Below are 12,668 nucleotides of genomic sequence, written 5' to 3' on the forward strand. Positions count from 1 at the left end.
AAAGGTGGAGGGTCCGTCATGGTCTGGGGCGGTGTGTCACAGCATCATCGGACTGAGCTTGTTGTCATTGCAGGCAATCTCAATGCTGTGCGTTACAGGGAGGACATCCTCCTCCCTCATGTGGTAGCCTTCCTGCAGGCTCATCCTAACATGACCATCCAGCATGACAATGCCACCAGCCATACTGCTCATTCTGTGCGTGATTTCCTGCAAGACAGGAATGTCAGTGTTCTGCCATGGCCAGCGAAGAGCCCGGATCTCAATCCCATTGAGCACGTCTGGGACCTGTTGGATCGGAGGGTGAGGGCTAGGGCCATTCCCCCCAGAAATGTCCGGGAACTTGCAGGTGCCTTGGTGGAAGACTGGGGTAACATCTCACAGCAAGAACTGGCAAATCTGGTGCAGTCCATGAGGAGGAGATGCACTGCAGTACTTAATGCAGCTGGTGGCCACACCAGATACTGTTACTTTTGATTTTGACCTGGCCGTGTGGTGCCAGGATAACAACCTCTCCCTCAACGTGATCAAAACAAAGGAGATGATTGAGGACTACAGAAAAAAAAGAGGACTGAGCACGCCCCCATTCTCATCGACCGGGCTGTAGTGGAACAGGTTGAGAGCTTCAAGTTCCTTGGTGTCCACATCACCAACAAACTATCATGGTCCAAACACACCAATACAGTCGTGAAGAGGGCACGACAAAGCCTATTCCCCCACAGGAGATTGAAAAGATTTGGCATGGGTCCTCAGATCCTCAAAAGGTTCTACAGCTGCACCATCAAGAGCATCCTGACTGGTTGCATCACCGCCTGGTATGGCAACTGCTCGGCCTTCGACCGCAAGGCACTACAGAGGGTAGTGCGTACGGCACAGTACATCACTGGGGCCAAGCTTCCTGCCATCCAGGACCTCTATACCAGGCGGTGTCAGAGGAAGGCCCTAAAAATTATCAAAGACTACAGCCACCCTAGTCATAGACTGTTCTCTCTGCTACCACAAGGCAAGCAGTACCGGAGCGCCAAGTCTAGGTCCAAAAGGCTTCTTAACAGCTTCTACCTCCAAGCCATAAGACTCCTGACTAGCTAATCATGGCTACCCAGACTATTTGCATTGCCCCCCCCCTTCCTTCGACCTCATGGCTTGTTTTTTGCTCTGACATGCACTGTCAACTGTGGGACCTTATATAGACAGGTGTGTGCCTTTCCAAATCCTGTCCAATTAATTGAATTTACCACAGGTGGACTCCAATCAAGTTGTAGAAACATCTCAAGGATGATCAATGGAAACAGGATGCACCTGAGCTCAATTTCGAGTCTCATAGCAAAGGCTCTGATTACTTATGTAAATGAGATATATATATATATATATATATATATATATATATACACACACAGTAGCAGTCTGTTGTGAGCATTGACGTCAGTATGCAACCCGCAAAGTGGGTCAGCTCCTCTGATAAGCCCTCAATCCTTCCTTACTGCCTTAACGTGCCTTATTATTTTTAATAATTTTGCAAACATTTCGAAAAAACTGTTTTCGTTTTGTCATTATGGGGTATTGTGTGTAGATTGATAAGGAAAAAAATAATTTAATCAATTTTAGAATAAGGCTGTAACGTAACAAAATGTGGAAAAAGGGAAGGGGTCGGAATACTTTTCGAATGCACTTTATAAGGAAATCAGTCAATTGAAATAAATAAATTAGGCCCTTGTTTATGGATTTCACAAAGTAGGGGCGTGGATCAGAAAACCAGTCAGTATCTGGTGTGACCACCATTTGCCTCATGCTGCCATGACACATCTCCTTTGCATAGAGTTGATCAGGCTGTTGATTGTGGCCTGTTGAATGTTGTCCCACTCCTCTTCAATGGCTGTGAAGTTGCTGGATATTAGCGGGAAGTGGTACACGCAGTCGTACACGTCGATCCAGAGCATCCCAAACATGCTCAATTGGTGATATGTCTGTTGAGTATGCAGGCCATGGAAGAACTTGGACATTTTCAGCTTCCGGGAATTGTGTACAGATCCTTGCGACATGGGGCCGTGCATTATCATGCTGAAACATGAGGTAATTGCGGCGGATGAATGGCACGACAATGGGCTGCCCATACCATAACCCCACCGCTACCATGGGGCACTCTGTTCACAACGTTGACATCAGCAAATCGCTCGCCCACACGACACCATACACGTGGTCTGTGGTTGTGAGGCCAGTTGGACGTACTGCCAAATTGTCTAAAACAACTTTGGAGGCAGGCTATGGTAGAGAAATTAACATTCAATTTTCTGGCAACAGCTCTGGTGGACATTCCTGCAGCCAGCATGCCAATTGCACACTCCCTCAAAACTTGAGACATCTGTGGCATTATGTTGTGCGACAAAACTGCATATTTTATAATGGCCTTTTGTCCCCAGCACAAGGTGCACCTGTGTAATGATCATGCTATTTAATCAGCTTCTTGATATGCCACACCTGTCAGGTGGATGGATTATCTTGGCAAATGAGAAATGCTCACCAACAGGGATGTTAACAAATTTGTGCGCAAGATTTGAAAGAATTACATTTTTTGTGTGTATGGAACATTTCTGGGATCTTTTATTTCAGCTCATGAAACATGGGAGCAACACTTCACATGTTGTGTTTATATTTTTTGTTCAGTGCATTTGGAAAGTATTCATACCCCTTGACTTGTTCCACATTTTGTTATGTTGCAGCCTTATTCTAAAATGGATTCAATGGGTTTTTTCCCTCATCAATCTCATTCTTCTCTGCAGATCCTCTCAAGAAACATCTCAAGGATGATCAATGGAAACAGGATGCACCTGAGCTAAATTTTGAGTCTCATAGCAAAGGGTCTGAATACTTATGTAAATAATGTATTTCAGTGTTTCATTTTTAGTACATTTCTAAAAATGTCTAAAAACCTGTTTTCGCTTTGTCAATATGGGGTATTGTGTGTAGATTGAGGGAAAATGATCATTTAATCCATTTTAGAATAAGGCTGTAACGTAACAAAATGTGGGAAAGGGGAAGGGGCCTGAATGTATGTAAAAGTAAGAGACAAATTAAGTGAGTGAAAAAGGTTTATTATAATTAAGACAAAGCTACTCTGCCACACAGATGTTTTGCAGTTTGGTTGAATAGTAGCTGCTCTTGGATAGCGTTGGTACAGAATTCCCAACTCATGACTCGGTCACCCTTCTGGTGGTCATATTAGGTCATTTGCTCTACTTGTGACAAAACACTAATATTTACACGTTAGGGCATACAAACTTGACTAATGCTGAACTCCGCAGTAGCTGTGGTCAAAATGATCCGACACGTTCATTTCTCTTGAATTCTGCCAGAATGTGGACCACCAGAGTCCGGCGCGCTATATGGTTGGGAAAACGTACCTCAAACCAGAGATGGACTGTTTTGCTGTACTCCTAATCATCCCTAAATTATGAATGGTGAATCGAGAAGATTGAAATACTGCTAGTTTTTTTTTATTATTAACCCTACCCTTTGTCAGTGTGCTAGGTTAGCTAAAGATATAGCAACCCATTTGATTCAACAACACTTCCGTTGTGTTGTTGAATTCCCCCCAACGCTAGCAGTCATATTTTAATAGAATCCAATGGGCTGCTATATCATTAGCTAGCCTAGCATGCTGACGAAAACGGTCCACATTCTGGCATAGCACCATTCCGACTCGAGAGAAATGAACGAGTCGGATCATTTTGGCTACATCAGCGGGAAACGGCGCCACAGCCTTCCCACCTCCGTTAATGTTTTTGTGGCGGAGCTCAGAAGCGTGAAGCAGCATGGTAAAAAAAAAAGCTGTACATATTGATGTTGTGGTCTTCTGTCGCGCATGATGTCAGAGGGGAAAAAACAGTGTCAACTTCGTTGTTGTAATATAGCAAACAGACGTGGTTGTTTCACCATAGGGGATTGCAGCTTTAAGTGTTTATTTTCAGTTTTTTTTTCTTTTTTTGGGGGGGGGGGGGGGCTAACAAAATAGAAATGTGGACCGGCTTGTAAAAATACTATTGTACAAAAGGCTGTGATGTATTTGTAGTTAATCATATCAGTAATGTTAGTTCATTATATCAGAGCTGTAGCTCCGCCCACCGGTGAAGTGGAGCAGAGCATGCAGGGCGATCTCCAGCTTAGAGAAGATCAGCTCGAGAGAAGTCAAGTGAGAGAAAGTTCCAGCCATCCTTGTCTTCCCAACAGTTAGCTTTCATTGTGTTAGCCAAGGCCAGTGTACGTCCTTGTTGATATATACACACACACTTTGGTTGAAGCAAGTTGCCAGACCACTAAGTGCCTTAGCCCATCCATACTACATACACAGTGCGGTGCTGTTCCGTGCCTGTTCAGCATTATTAAACCACCTCAACTGGAATCCTACCGGTCTGTCATCTGTGCCCTTAACAGTACACGGGACCGAACACAAAGTAAAACCTAACCTAAAGAATGTACAGTCCACCAAGTCCTCACTTACAACTATAGCAACTTTAGTTCAACGCCTAGTGACTTCGTCAAGACCCCATTGTTGTCAAACGTGGGATAGCGTTGTTGAAAACATGATTGGACGGGTCTGAGGCACAGTTTGTTTTCCATAATATGAGGAAGTTGTGTATCTCATTACTTGATGCTTGAGGACATTATTTTTGCTACTTTTCAGATTTTGGGGTGGAAGAAAAGTGAAGAGGGGCATCCGTTAAACAGTGAATCAACTTTATGTCCTTATCAATCATTACAAAAAAAAATACAAATAACTTTAGAAAAAGGAACAACCATGTGATAGTATAATGAAATGCCCATTTCTACAGGATTCCTTGTGGCTGGCCCTTTCCTGCGATTTTCTTGGAGCACTCCAATAGAGCGTTGTGAATGTCTTTGGCGCAGGAGATCTGTGACTTGATCATGCTGAGGTACTGTGAGTAGGACAGGGACTCTGTCTGTACGGTGTCAGGCTTGGTGGCTGTTGGGACCAGGTTAGGAGAGTGTTTGGCACTGTCAATGCTCTGGGATAAACACTCGTAGGCAAGCCGCTATGGGGGAAGAAAAGAGGAGTAATAGTGAGCGGATGACCAGGCTGCCAGCTTTATCGATATATAAACTATACTGTATGTTATGGTGAATTATGCTCTGCACTCTAAAAGCCAAATAGAAATAAGACATTTGTGTAGTAATAAGAGGTGGTGAACAACTTCATTTTGTGTGTGTGTGCCTTACTAAGCAGAGTTCCAGCTGATCGCACAGGGCATAAAACTCTTCCAGACTCTTGTCAAACCGCTGTACACTGGCATCACTGCTCTTTCTGAAACACAAAGGCATTAGGAAAGTTGTGCATCTCCAGCTCCAGAAAATACACTTATAAACTGTATGTGCCATTTAGAGTTTGGGGAAAAAGGGTACTTACATGCCATTGTCAATTGATGTATTATGTCCCAAATTTAAAGAGGCAATCTTCATGACATTCTAGACAGAAAAGAATGCTTAGTTAGCCTATATTCGGTTTAGCTACATTTTGCAATACCTGTACATAGCTATATGCATAATATTTTGTTACTATGCAAACATATTATATTCCATTAAAAAGCATTATCCCCCTATTCTCTGTCTCTGACCACTATTTGCAGTTCAACTTAAAAAGGTAGTCATTAAAAATATTGCCTAGTCAGACTATTACTACTGTTCCAGCTGGCTGATAGGCATTATTATTGAGGTAGTGTAAAGCATAGCACAGAGAATTTGACCAACCTTTACTTGTCGATACTTCCTCAATTCCCGAGATGCAAGACAACGCATTGCTAGTTGCAGATGTTTCATTTGAATTCATAAAAATGCACTGTTATTAAATCAATTTTTTGCTCCATGAAGTAATCCAACAATGTGTACGCCGCCATCTTGTCTATTTAAAATCTTCTCTCATTGATTGAGACAGGTGGGTGTCCACCCCAAAGTTCTGCATGTCATGAATGCGACTCAGAAATCTTGAATGCAGTGGTTGAATTGGGCAGGGTCCTAGACCCTGCACATATGATCCAAATCAGAGACAGGTGGGGCTCTGGCACCTTTGGTAATGCTAATTTTGAATTATATAATGAAAAATTGTTGTTGTTCACATTGAATATTTCCTCAGCCAACAACATGAGTAATCAACAGCAGACAACCCCATAGTAGAAGAGTTTACCTATTCAATTGGTCAGCTTGTCGCATTATATGGGAGAAAATAATATTCCTCTGGGCGCTTTCAAATTGCGAGTGGCACAGAGGGAAAAACATGGATGGCCAGTCATTGCACAACATTCTTAATTAATGCAGTCATGGGAAAACACGTTTGAAAGCAGTTTAATTGCCACTGTTAAAAGAGTAGGTTTACAGCTTTCTATTCTACCTAAAATTTGCCAGTTGGACCATTTTAAACCAGGGTTTTTAGCTTCCTCCCCTTGTCACTGGGCGCTTAACTGGGTAGTAAGTTTCTTACCTCGGTTTGCCCAGTGTTGTTAATTTCTGCCGGGAGTGCAACCAGCATGCAACTTTGCTAAACTGCCTACAGTAAGTTCATCTTTTGCATTTGAAAGATTATTTCTCGCTGATGTGAAAGTTACGTTTAAAGGTTTTCCAAAACCGTATCGCAAGCAGGATTATTAACGTTCCTAAACGTTACAACTGAGCGTCAGTATTGTAGTTAATTGATCCAGTTGTTATATGCCTGATTGACAACTCTAAGGCTGGTTAAGGCTCGAGTTCTCTTGAGCTAGTCAGCTGGCTACATCCTTGGCTGAGTGCCCCCCGTACGCCCCGAACAGGACCCCCCACCTCCCAAAATAACCACTGGTTGAATGACACTCACCTGTCTCAATCAATGAGAAGATTTGAAATAGACAGATCGCAGCGTACACATTGTTGGATTACTGGAAGGATCGCCAAGTAAAGGTTGGTCTAAAATTCCCCTTTTCCCCTCTGTGTGGCAGTGAAGAGACCTGACTGACTGATCAGCCATTGTTACCAGCTCATGTAAACAAAACGCGGAGTACCTGGAGGCTCTCTTTTAATTGTGGAATAAGCATTTTGAATCGATGAACAGGGTCGAAATCTTGCTGTTGACTCAACTGCTGTTGTTGAAGTGTAGCAGCTTGCTGTATTCCAACTTGGGGAATCGGTCCACCGGGTTGTTGCTGCGCTGCCATTTTGGTGAACTTCTTCTTTGGTGAGACTTTTACGGGGGACTACATCCTTTCAGGGTGTGTTGCCGCCACCTACTGGGTGGGGTGAAAACTGAAACTTTAACCCCAAAGATAAATAGTAATGGCGTCTTTTTTGGATACTTTTTTTAGGCACTGACTCTGCCATGGTTCGTTGGACAAAGCCTATGAGGAAAATGAATGGCGTTTTTGTAGGATTTGTAACGCCGAAAATAAGGTCTGTGGTAAACATAGTCTTAGGAGATCTTATACGTTTTGTTCTATGAGACGTTTTGTGAATTTTGAAAAAGTTATGTAACAATAAAAACACAAATCACAAATGCTTCATAATTCATAAAGGTCATGTTAATTGACTGCTATTATCTCATAGAACAAAGCGTATAAGATCTCCTAAGCCTGTGTTAACCTCAAACGTTATTTTTCAGCGTTTATTCCAAAACCATATTCTTTCCCCATTCATTTTTAAGAATCTCTGGAGTAACTATCTAATATTAGGTAAATGTAGTAATTAATAAATTGGCTAAATGTATTTAAATAATGTGGTCCTAGCTCAGCTGGTAGAGCACGGCGCTTGTAACGCCAAGGTAGTGGGTTCGATCCCCGGGAACACCCATACACAAAAATGTATGCACGCATGACTGTAAGTCGCTTTGGATAAAAGCGTCTGCTAAATGGCATATTATTATTATTATTATTATTATTATTATAAATAACAATTATCTGAACTGTCTTGGGCTAGTTTTAAATTTACACAATAGCTGTTAGTAAAGGTGTCAGCTATAGATGAAGTGCAGGAGCTTGCAGGGATTTGTAGTCTTGAATGGTCTGTTTTGATGCTAATTTACATTTTCGAATCTGAGAGTAAATAAAGCTGAATATATTGATAAAAGTCACCTTGTCCGAAAGAGATTTACATGGTTATCAAAAAGTTAATGCTAGAGTTAGCCTACACGAAGCACAGCCCTTATTCCCCCTCAGATCCTCAAAAAATTATACAGCTGCACCATCGAGAGCATCCTGACTGGTTGCATCACCGCCTGGTATGGCAACTGCTTGGCCTCCGACCGCAAGGCACTACAGAGGGTAGTGCGTACGGCCCAGTACATCACTGGGGCCAAGCTTCCTGCCATCCAGGACCTCTATACCAGGCGGTGTCAGAGGAAGGCCCTCAAAATTGTCAAAGACTCCAGCCACCCTAGTGATAGACTGTTCTCCCTGCTACCGCACAGCAAGCGGTACCGGAGTGCCAAGTCTAGGTCCAAAAGACTTCTCAACAGCTTCTACCCCCAAGCCATAAGACTCCTGAACAGCTAATCATGGCTACCCGGACTATTTGCACTGCCCCCCCCCCCCCCACCCCATCCTTTTTACGCTGCTGCTACTACTCTGTTAATTATTTATGCATAGTCACTTTAACTCTACCCACATGTACATATTACTTCAACTATCTCAACTAGCCGGTGCCCCCGCACATTGACTCTGCACCGGTACCCCCCTGTATATATAGCCTCCCTACTGTTATTTTATTTTACTTCTGCTCTTTTTTTCTCAACACTTTTTGTTGTTGTTGTTTTATTTTTACTTTTTTTGTTAAAAATAAATGCACTGTTGGTTAGGGGCTGTAAGTAAGCATTTCACTGTAATGTCTGCACCTGTTGTATTCGGCGCATGTGATCAATAACATTTGATTTGATTTGATTTTAAGTTTTTCTAAAAATCCCCTATAGGAAAATGAATGGTGTAAAAAAGATTGGAACAATTTCACTGTTTGACCACTAGGTGTAATCAGGGACGGCCTGTTCAATAGGGCGATATGGGCGACGCACTGCCAAACGGGAAAAGGAAGGGATTTTTTTTCTAATCAATTATATCACGGCAACAGTAGTTATCAGTGTTCTAATCTGATCTGACTGCCACTAAATGTCAAATCAGGCTAAAGTCGTGCTTCAAATGGCCCCGCCCGTTTTTAGGGCGATTTCAGTCAGGTTGAAAATCGCCCAGAAGTCTCTCATAGCCTGTCATGTAAAATCTATTTTTTTCAAATTTCAAAGCTTTCAATACAATCTCTATGGGTGTCTGTGGGCTTGCACTTACGCGCTTTCGTCATACGTGACGTAACCATGAACGTAACTAAGAAAATAGCGGCTAGCAGCGTCTCTGTTGCGACCTGCAGTGTGGCGTTATCTTATGTTTTTAATTTGTACACTTAGTGGCGTTATTTTATGTTTTTAATTTGTAGACTTAGTTTACAAACATTCTGCCAACCATGGATTTCCAGTGGTGGGTTTTGGACTGATCTTGTTGATCGTGTACATACCCGCTACGAACGGACTAAATAATGAAAACGCTGCTGGCAGCGGAATCCAATACAGCTGGGAGACTTGGCTGGATGACAGAGTCCCGGACAGAGAAGTGGAGCCGGCCGGCTTCACCCTGGTCAGAGCGGACCGCGATCCTGGTAAGAGAGCGACTCTGTACCCCCGACATTGAACTGCTTTCTGTGTCACTGCGATCTTACTATCTGCCCCGTGAGTTCCCCCAATTGTTTGTTACCGTTGTGTACTGTTGATAATCACAAGTTTACTGGAGAACTGAGACCAAGTAGAGACTTTGGACAGGGTGGATATGGTATAATAAAGGCAGTTTATTCAGAGGTAAAGATATCTGGAATCGCGTGCACGGACTCGTTCGTCAAACTCTTAGGGAGCTATCTGAAGAGAGCCCCGAAAACATTGTGTGCAGACATTTTATACAATAAATGATGTAGGTTGAATCTAGTAGTTCTGATCTTCTGATTGGTCCTGATGAGTTGGGCGAGGTCCCCTCCACTGTTGCATTGGCTCTGAGTCGGGTTCTCTGTCTTCAAATGTTCAGCCTAAAGAGAGGAGATTTTTGTGTGTGTGTGTGTGTTATCAGTGATGATGTGTGTGTGTGTGTGTGTGTGTGTGTGTGTCCTCAGAGCAAGAACTCGTGAGTTGGAAGAACTGAGAGACCTATGGCGTGGGTGTTGTCCTTGGCCACCTGCTGACAAGGCTGACAAGATAGGACTCTTTTGTCCATTGTTATAGGATAGGAACAGCATTGATTGAAAACAAACGCCCAACACAAAATGGGTCATGCACAAGATTTTAGTCAGACCAAGCTATAACATTATATATTTACTACGACAGTACATTCAACCAAAAGCTAATATAACAAAGGCATCAGAGATTATTTATAATCTGTCACAGAAACTGGAATCCATCTCCCCAGATCAGTCAATAAATGCTTCTGGTATTGACTTATATGCTGCCCCTGTCTTCATGTTGTTGCTGGACATATCTTTTTTAAAATGTGTGTAGGTCACCTAAATCATCAGAAAAATTGCCCCTCCTGAGAATTTTTTCAGGAGCCGCCACTGGGTGTAATGGGTATTACGACACCTCCACTGTGGGGATCTATTCAACACTCGCTCATTGACCTCCATACAAAAACTCCTTGCTAGGTAAGCGAAAAAAACGAAAATCGCCACCTGCTGGAGAAGACAGATTTCAAACCCACTTATTCCTCTCGCGTCATAATAATAATAATAATAATACATAAACTAAAAAAGCCAACAAAATGTTCAGTCTTATTCAAATGTCTTCTCAGATCCGTACACAGACCCTGGGGCCTTTTTGGTGAACTTGCAAATCCAGTGAGAACATCAACTACCGGTATCATACTCTCTGGCATTCCACAATAACCACACAGTCAAAATTGGCTATATCGTAAAAATTTTGAAAAATAAAAAATAGTTTAGGGTTAGCAGTGTGGTTAAGGTTAGAGTTGGGTCAGCCACGCTCAAGGTCCTAAACTATATAATAACCGCGATCGATAAAAGACAGTACTGTGCAGCCGTCTTCATCAACCTGGCCAAGGCTTTTGACTCTGTCAATCACCGCATTCTTACTGGCAGACTAAATAGCCTTGGTTTCTCAAATGACTGCCTCGCCTGGTTCACCAACTACTTCTCAGATAGAGTTCAATGTGTCAAATCGGAGGGCCTGTTGTCTGGACCTCTGGCAGTCTCTATGGGGGTGCCACAGGGTTCAATTCTCGGGCCGACTCTATTCTCTGTGTATATCAATGATGTCGCTCTTGCTGCTGGTGACTCTCAGATCCACCTCTACGCAGACGACACCATTTTGTATACATCTGGCCCTTCATTGGACACTGTGTTAACAAACCAACAAACGAACTTCAATGCCATACAACACTCCTTCCGTGGCCTCCAACTGATCTTAAACGCTAGTAAAACTAAATGCATGCTCTTCAATAGAACGCTGCTTACACCCGCCCGCCCGACTAGAATCACTACTCTCGGCGGGTCTGACTTAGAATATGTGGACATCTACAAATACCTAGGTGTCTGGTTAGACCGTAAACTCTCCTTCCAGATCCAGACTCACATTAAGCATCTCCAATCCAAAGTTAAATCTAGAATCTGCTTCCTATTTCGCAACAAAGCCTCCTTCACTCATGCTGCTAAACATGTCCTCGTAAAACGGACTATCCTACCGATCCTTGACTTCGGCGATGTCATTTACAAAATAGCCTCCAAAACTCTACTCAGAAAATTGGATGTAGTCTATCACAGTGCCATCCGTTTTGTCACCAAAGCCCCATATACTACCCATCATTGTGACCTGTACGATCTCGTTGGCTGGCCCTCACTACATATTCGTCGCCAAACCCACTGGCTCCAGGTCATCTATAAATCACTTCTAGGCAAATCCCCGCCTTATCTTAGATCATTAATCACCGTAGCAACACCCACCCGTAGTATGCGTTCCAGCAGGTATATCTCACTGGTCATCCCCAAAGCCAACACCTCCTTTGGTCGCCATTCCTTCCAGTTCTCTGCTGCAAATGACTGGAAGGAACTGCAAAAATCTCTGAAGCTAGAGACACTTATCTCCCTCACTAGCTTTAAGCATCAGTTGTCAGAGCAGCTTACTGATCACTGCACCTGTACACAGCCCATCTGTAATTAGCCCACCCAACTACCTCATCCCCATATTGTTATTGACATTGTTATTTATTTTGCTCATTTGCACCCCAGTATCTCTATTTGCACATCATCTTCTGCACATCTATCACTCCAGTGTTAATACTAAATGATGGCCTATTTATTGCCTTACCTCCATAACTTACTACATTTGCACACGCTGTATATAGATTTTCTATTGTGTTATTGACTGTACGTTTTGTTTTTGTTTATTCCATATGTAACTCTGTGTTGTTGTTTTTATCGCACTGCTTTGCTTTATCTTGGCCAGGTCGCAGTTGTAAATGAGAACTTGTTCTCAACTGGCTTACCTGGTTAAATAAAGGTGACATTTTAAAATTTTAGAGAGTTGAGGTTAGGGTTAGGTTTAAATTCCAATTTTAAGAAGATAAATTGTAGAAATAGGCGGGGTTTAGGACTTTGTGACTGGTAAC

At 42.8% G+C, this 12,668-nt stretch overlaps 1 protein-coding gene across 1 annotated transcript; it reads right to left on the reverse strand.

Moving 5' to 3' along the window:
• Positions 1-3,983: 3,983 nt before the first annotated feature.
• On the reverse strand, positions 3,984-7,206 carry LOC311105839 (mediator of RNA polymerase II transcription subunit 29-like). Its single transcript, XM_084148051.1, has 4 exons — positions 7,038-7,206; positions 5,417-5,475; positions 5,230-5,314; positions 3,984-5,045 (listed from the first exon to the last, which is right to left on the reverse strand). Exons 1-4 carry the CDS (start codon positions 7,188-7,190, stop codon positions 4,818-4,820), a joined length of 525 nt encoding a protein of 174 aa, XP_084004177.1. The 5' UTR covers positions 7,191-7,206; the 3' UTR covers positions 3,984-4,817.
• Positions 7,207-12,668: the final 5,462 nt, after the last annotated feature.

This window comes from Coregonus lavaretus (genome assembly GCF_964263955.1).
Source record: "Coregonus lavaretus genome assembly, chromosome: 30".
Classification (NCBI taxonomy): domain Eukaryota; kingdom Metazoa; phylum Chordata; class Actinopteri; order Salmoniformes; family Salmonidae; genus Coregonus; species Coregonus lavaretus.

Bases quoted from the DNA above. Each gene is read 5' to 3' on its own strand.
- LOC311105839 (XM_084148051.1), bottom strand. From the start codon at position 7,190: ATGGCAGCGCAGCAACAACCCGGTGGACCGATTCCCCAAGTTGGAATA. The intron at 5,315-5,416 runs GTAAGTACCCTT...TTTGTGTTTCAG, and splicing joins ACATCAATTGACAATGGCAT to AAAGAGCAGTGATGCCAGTG. The intron at 5,046-5,229 runs GTAAGGCACACA...CTTCCCCCATAG, and splicing joins ATCAGCTGGAACTCTGCTTA to CGGCTTGCCTACGAGTGTTT.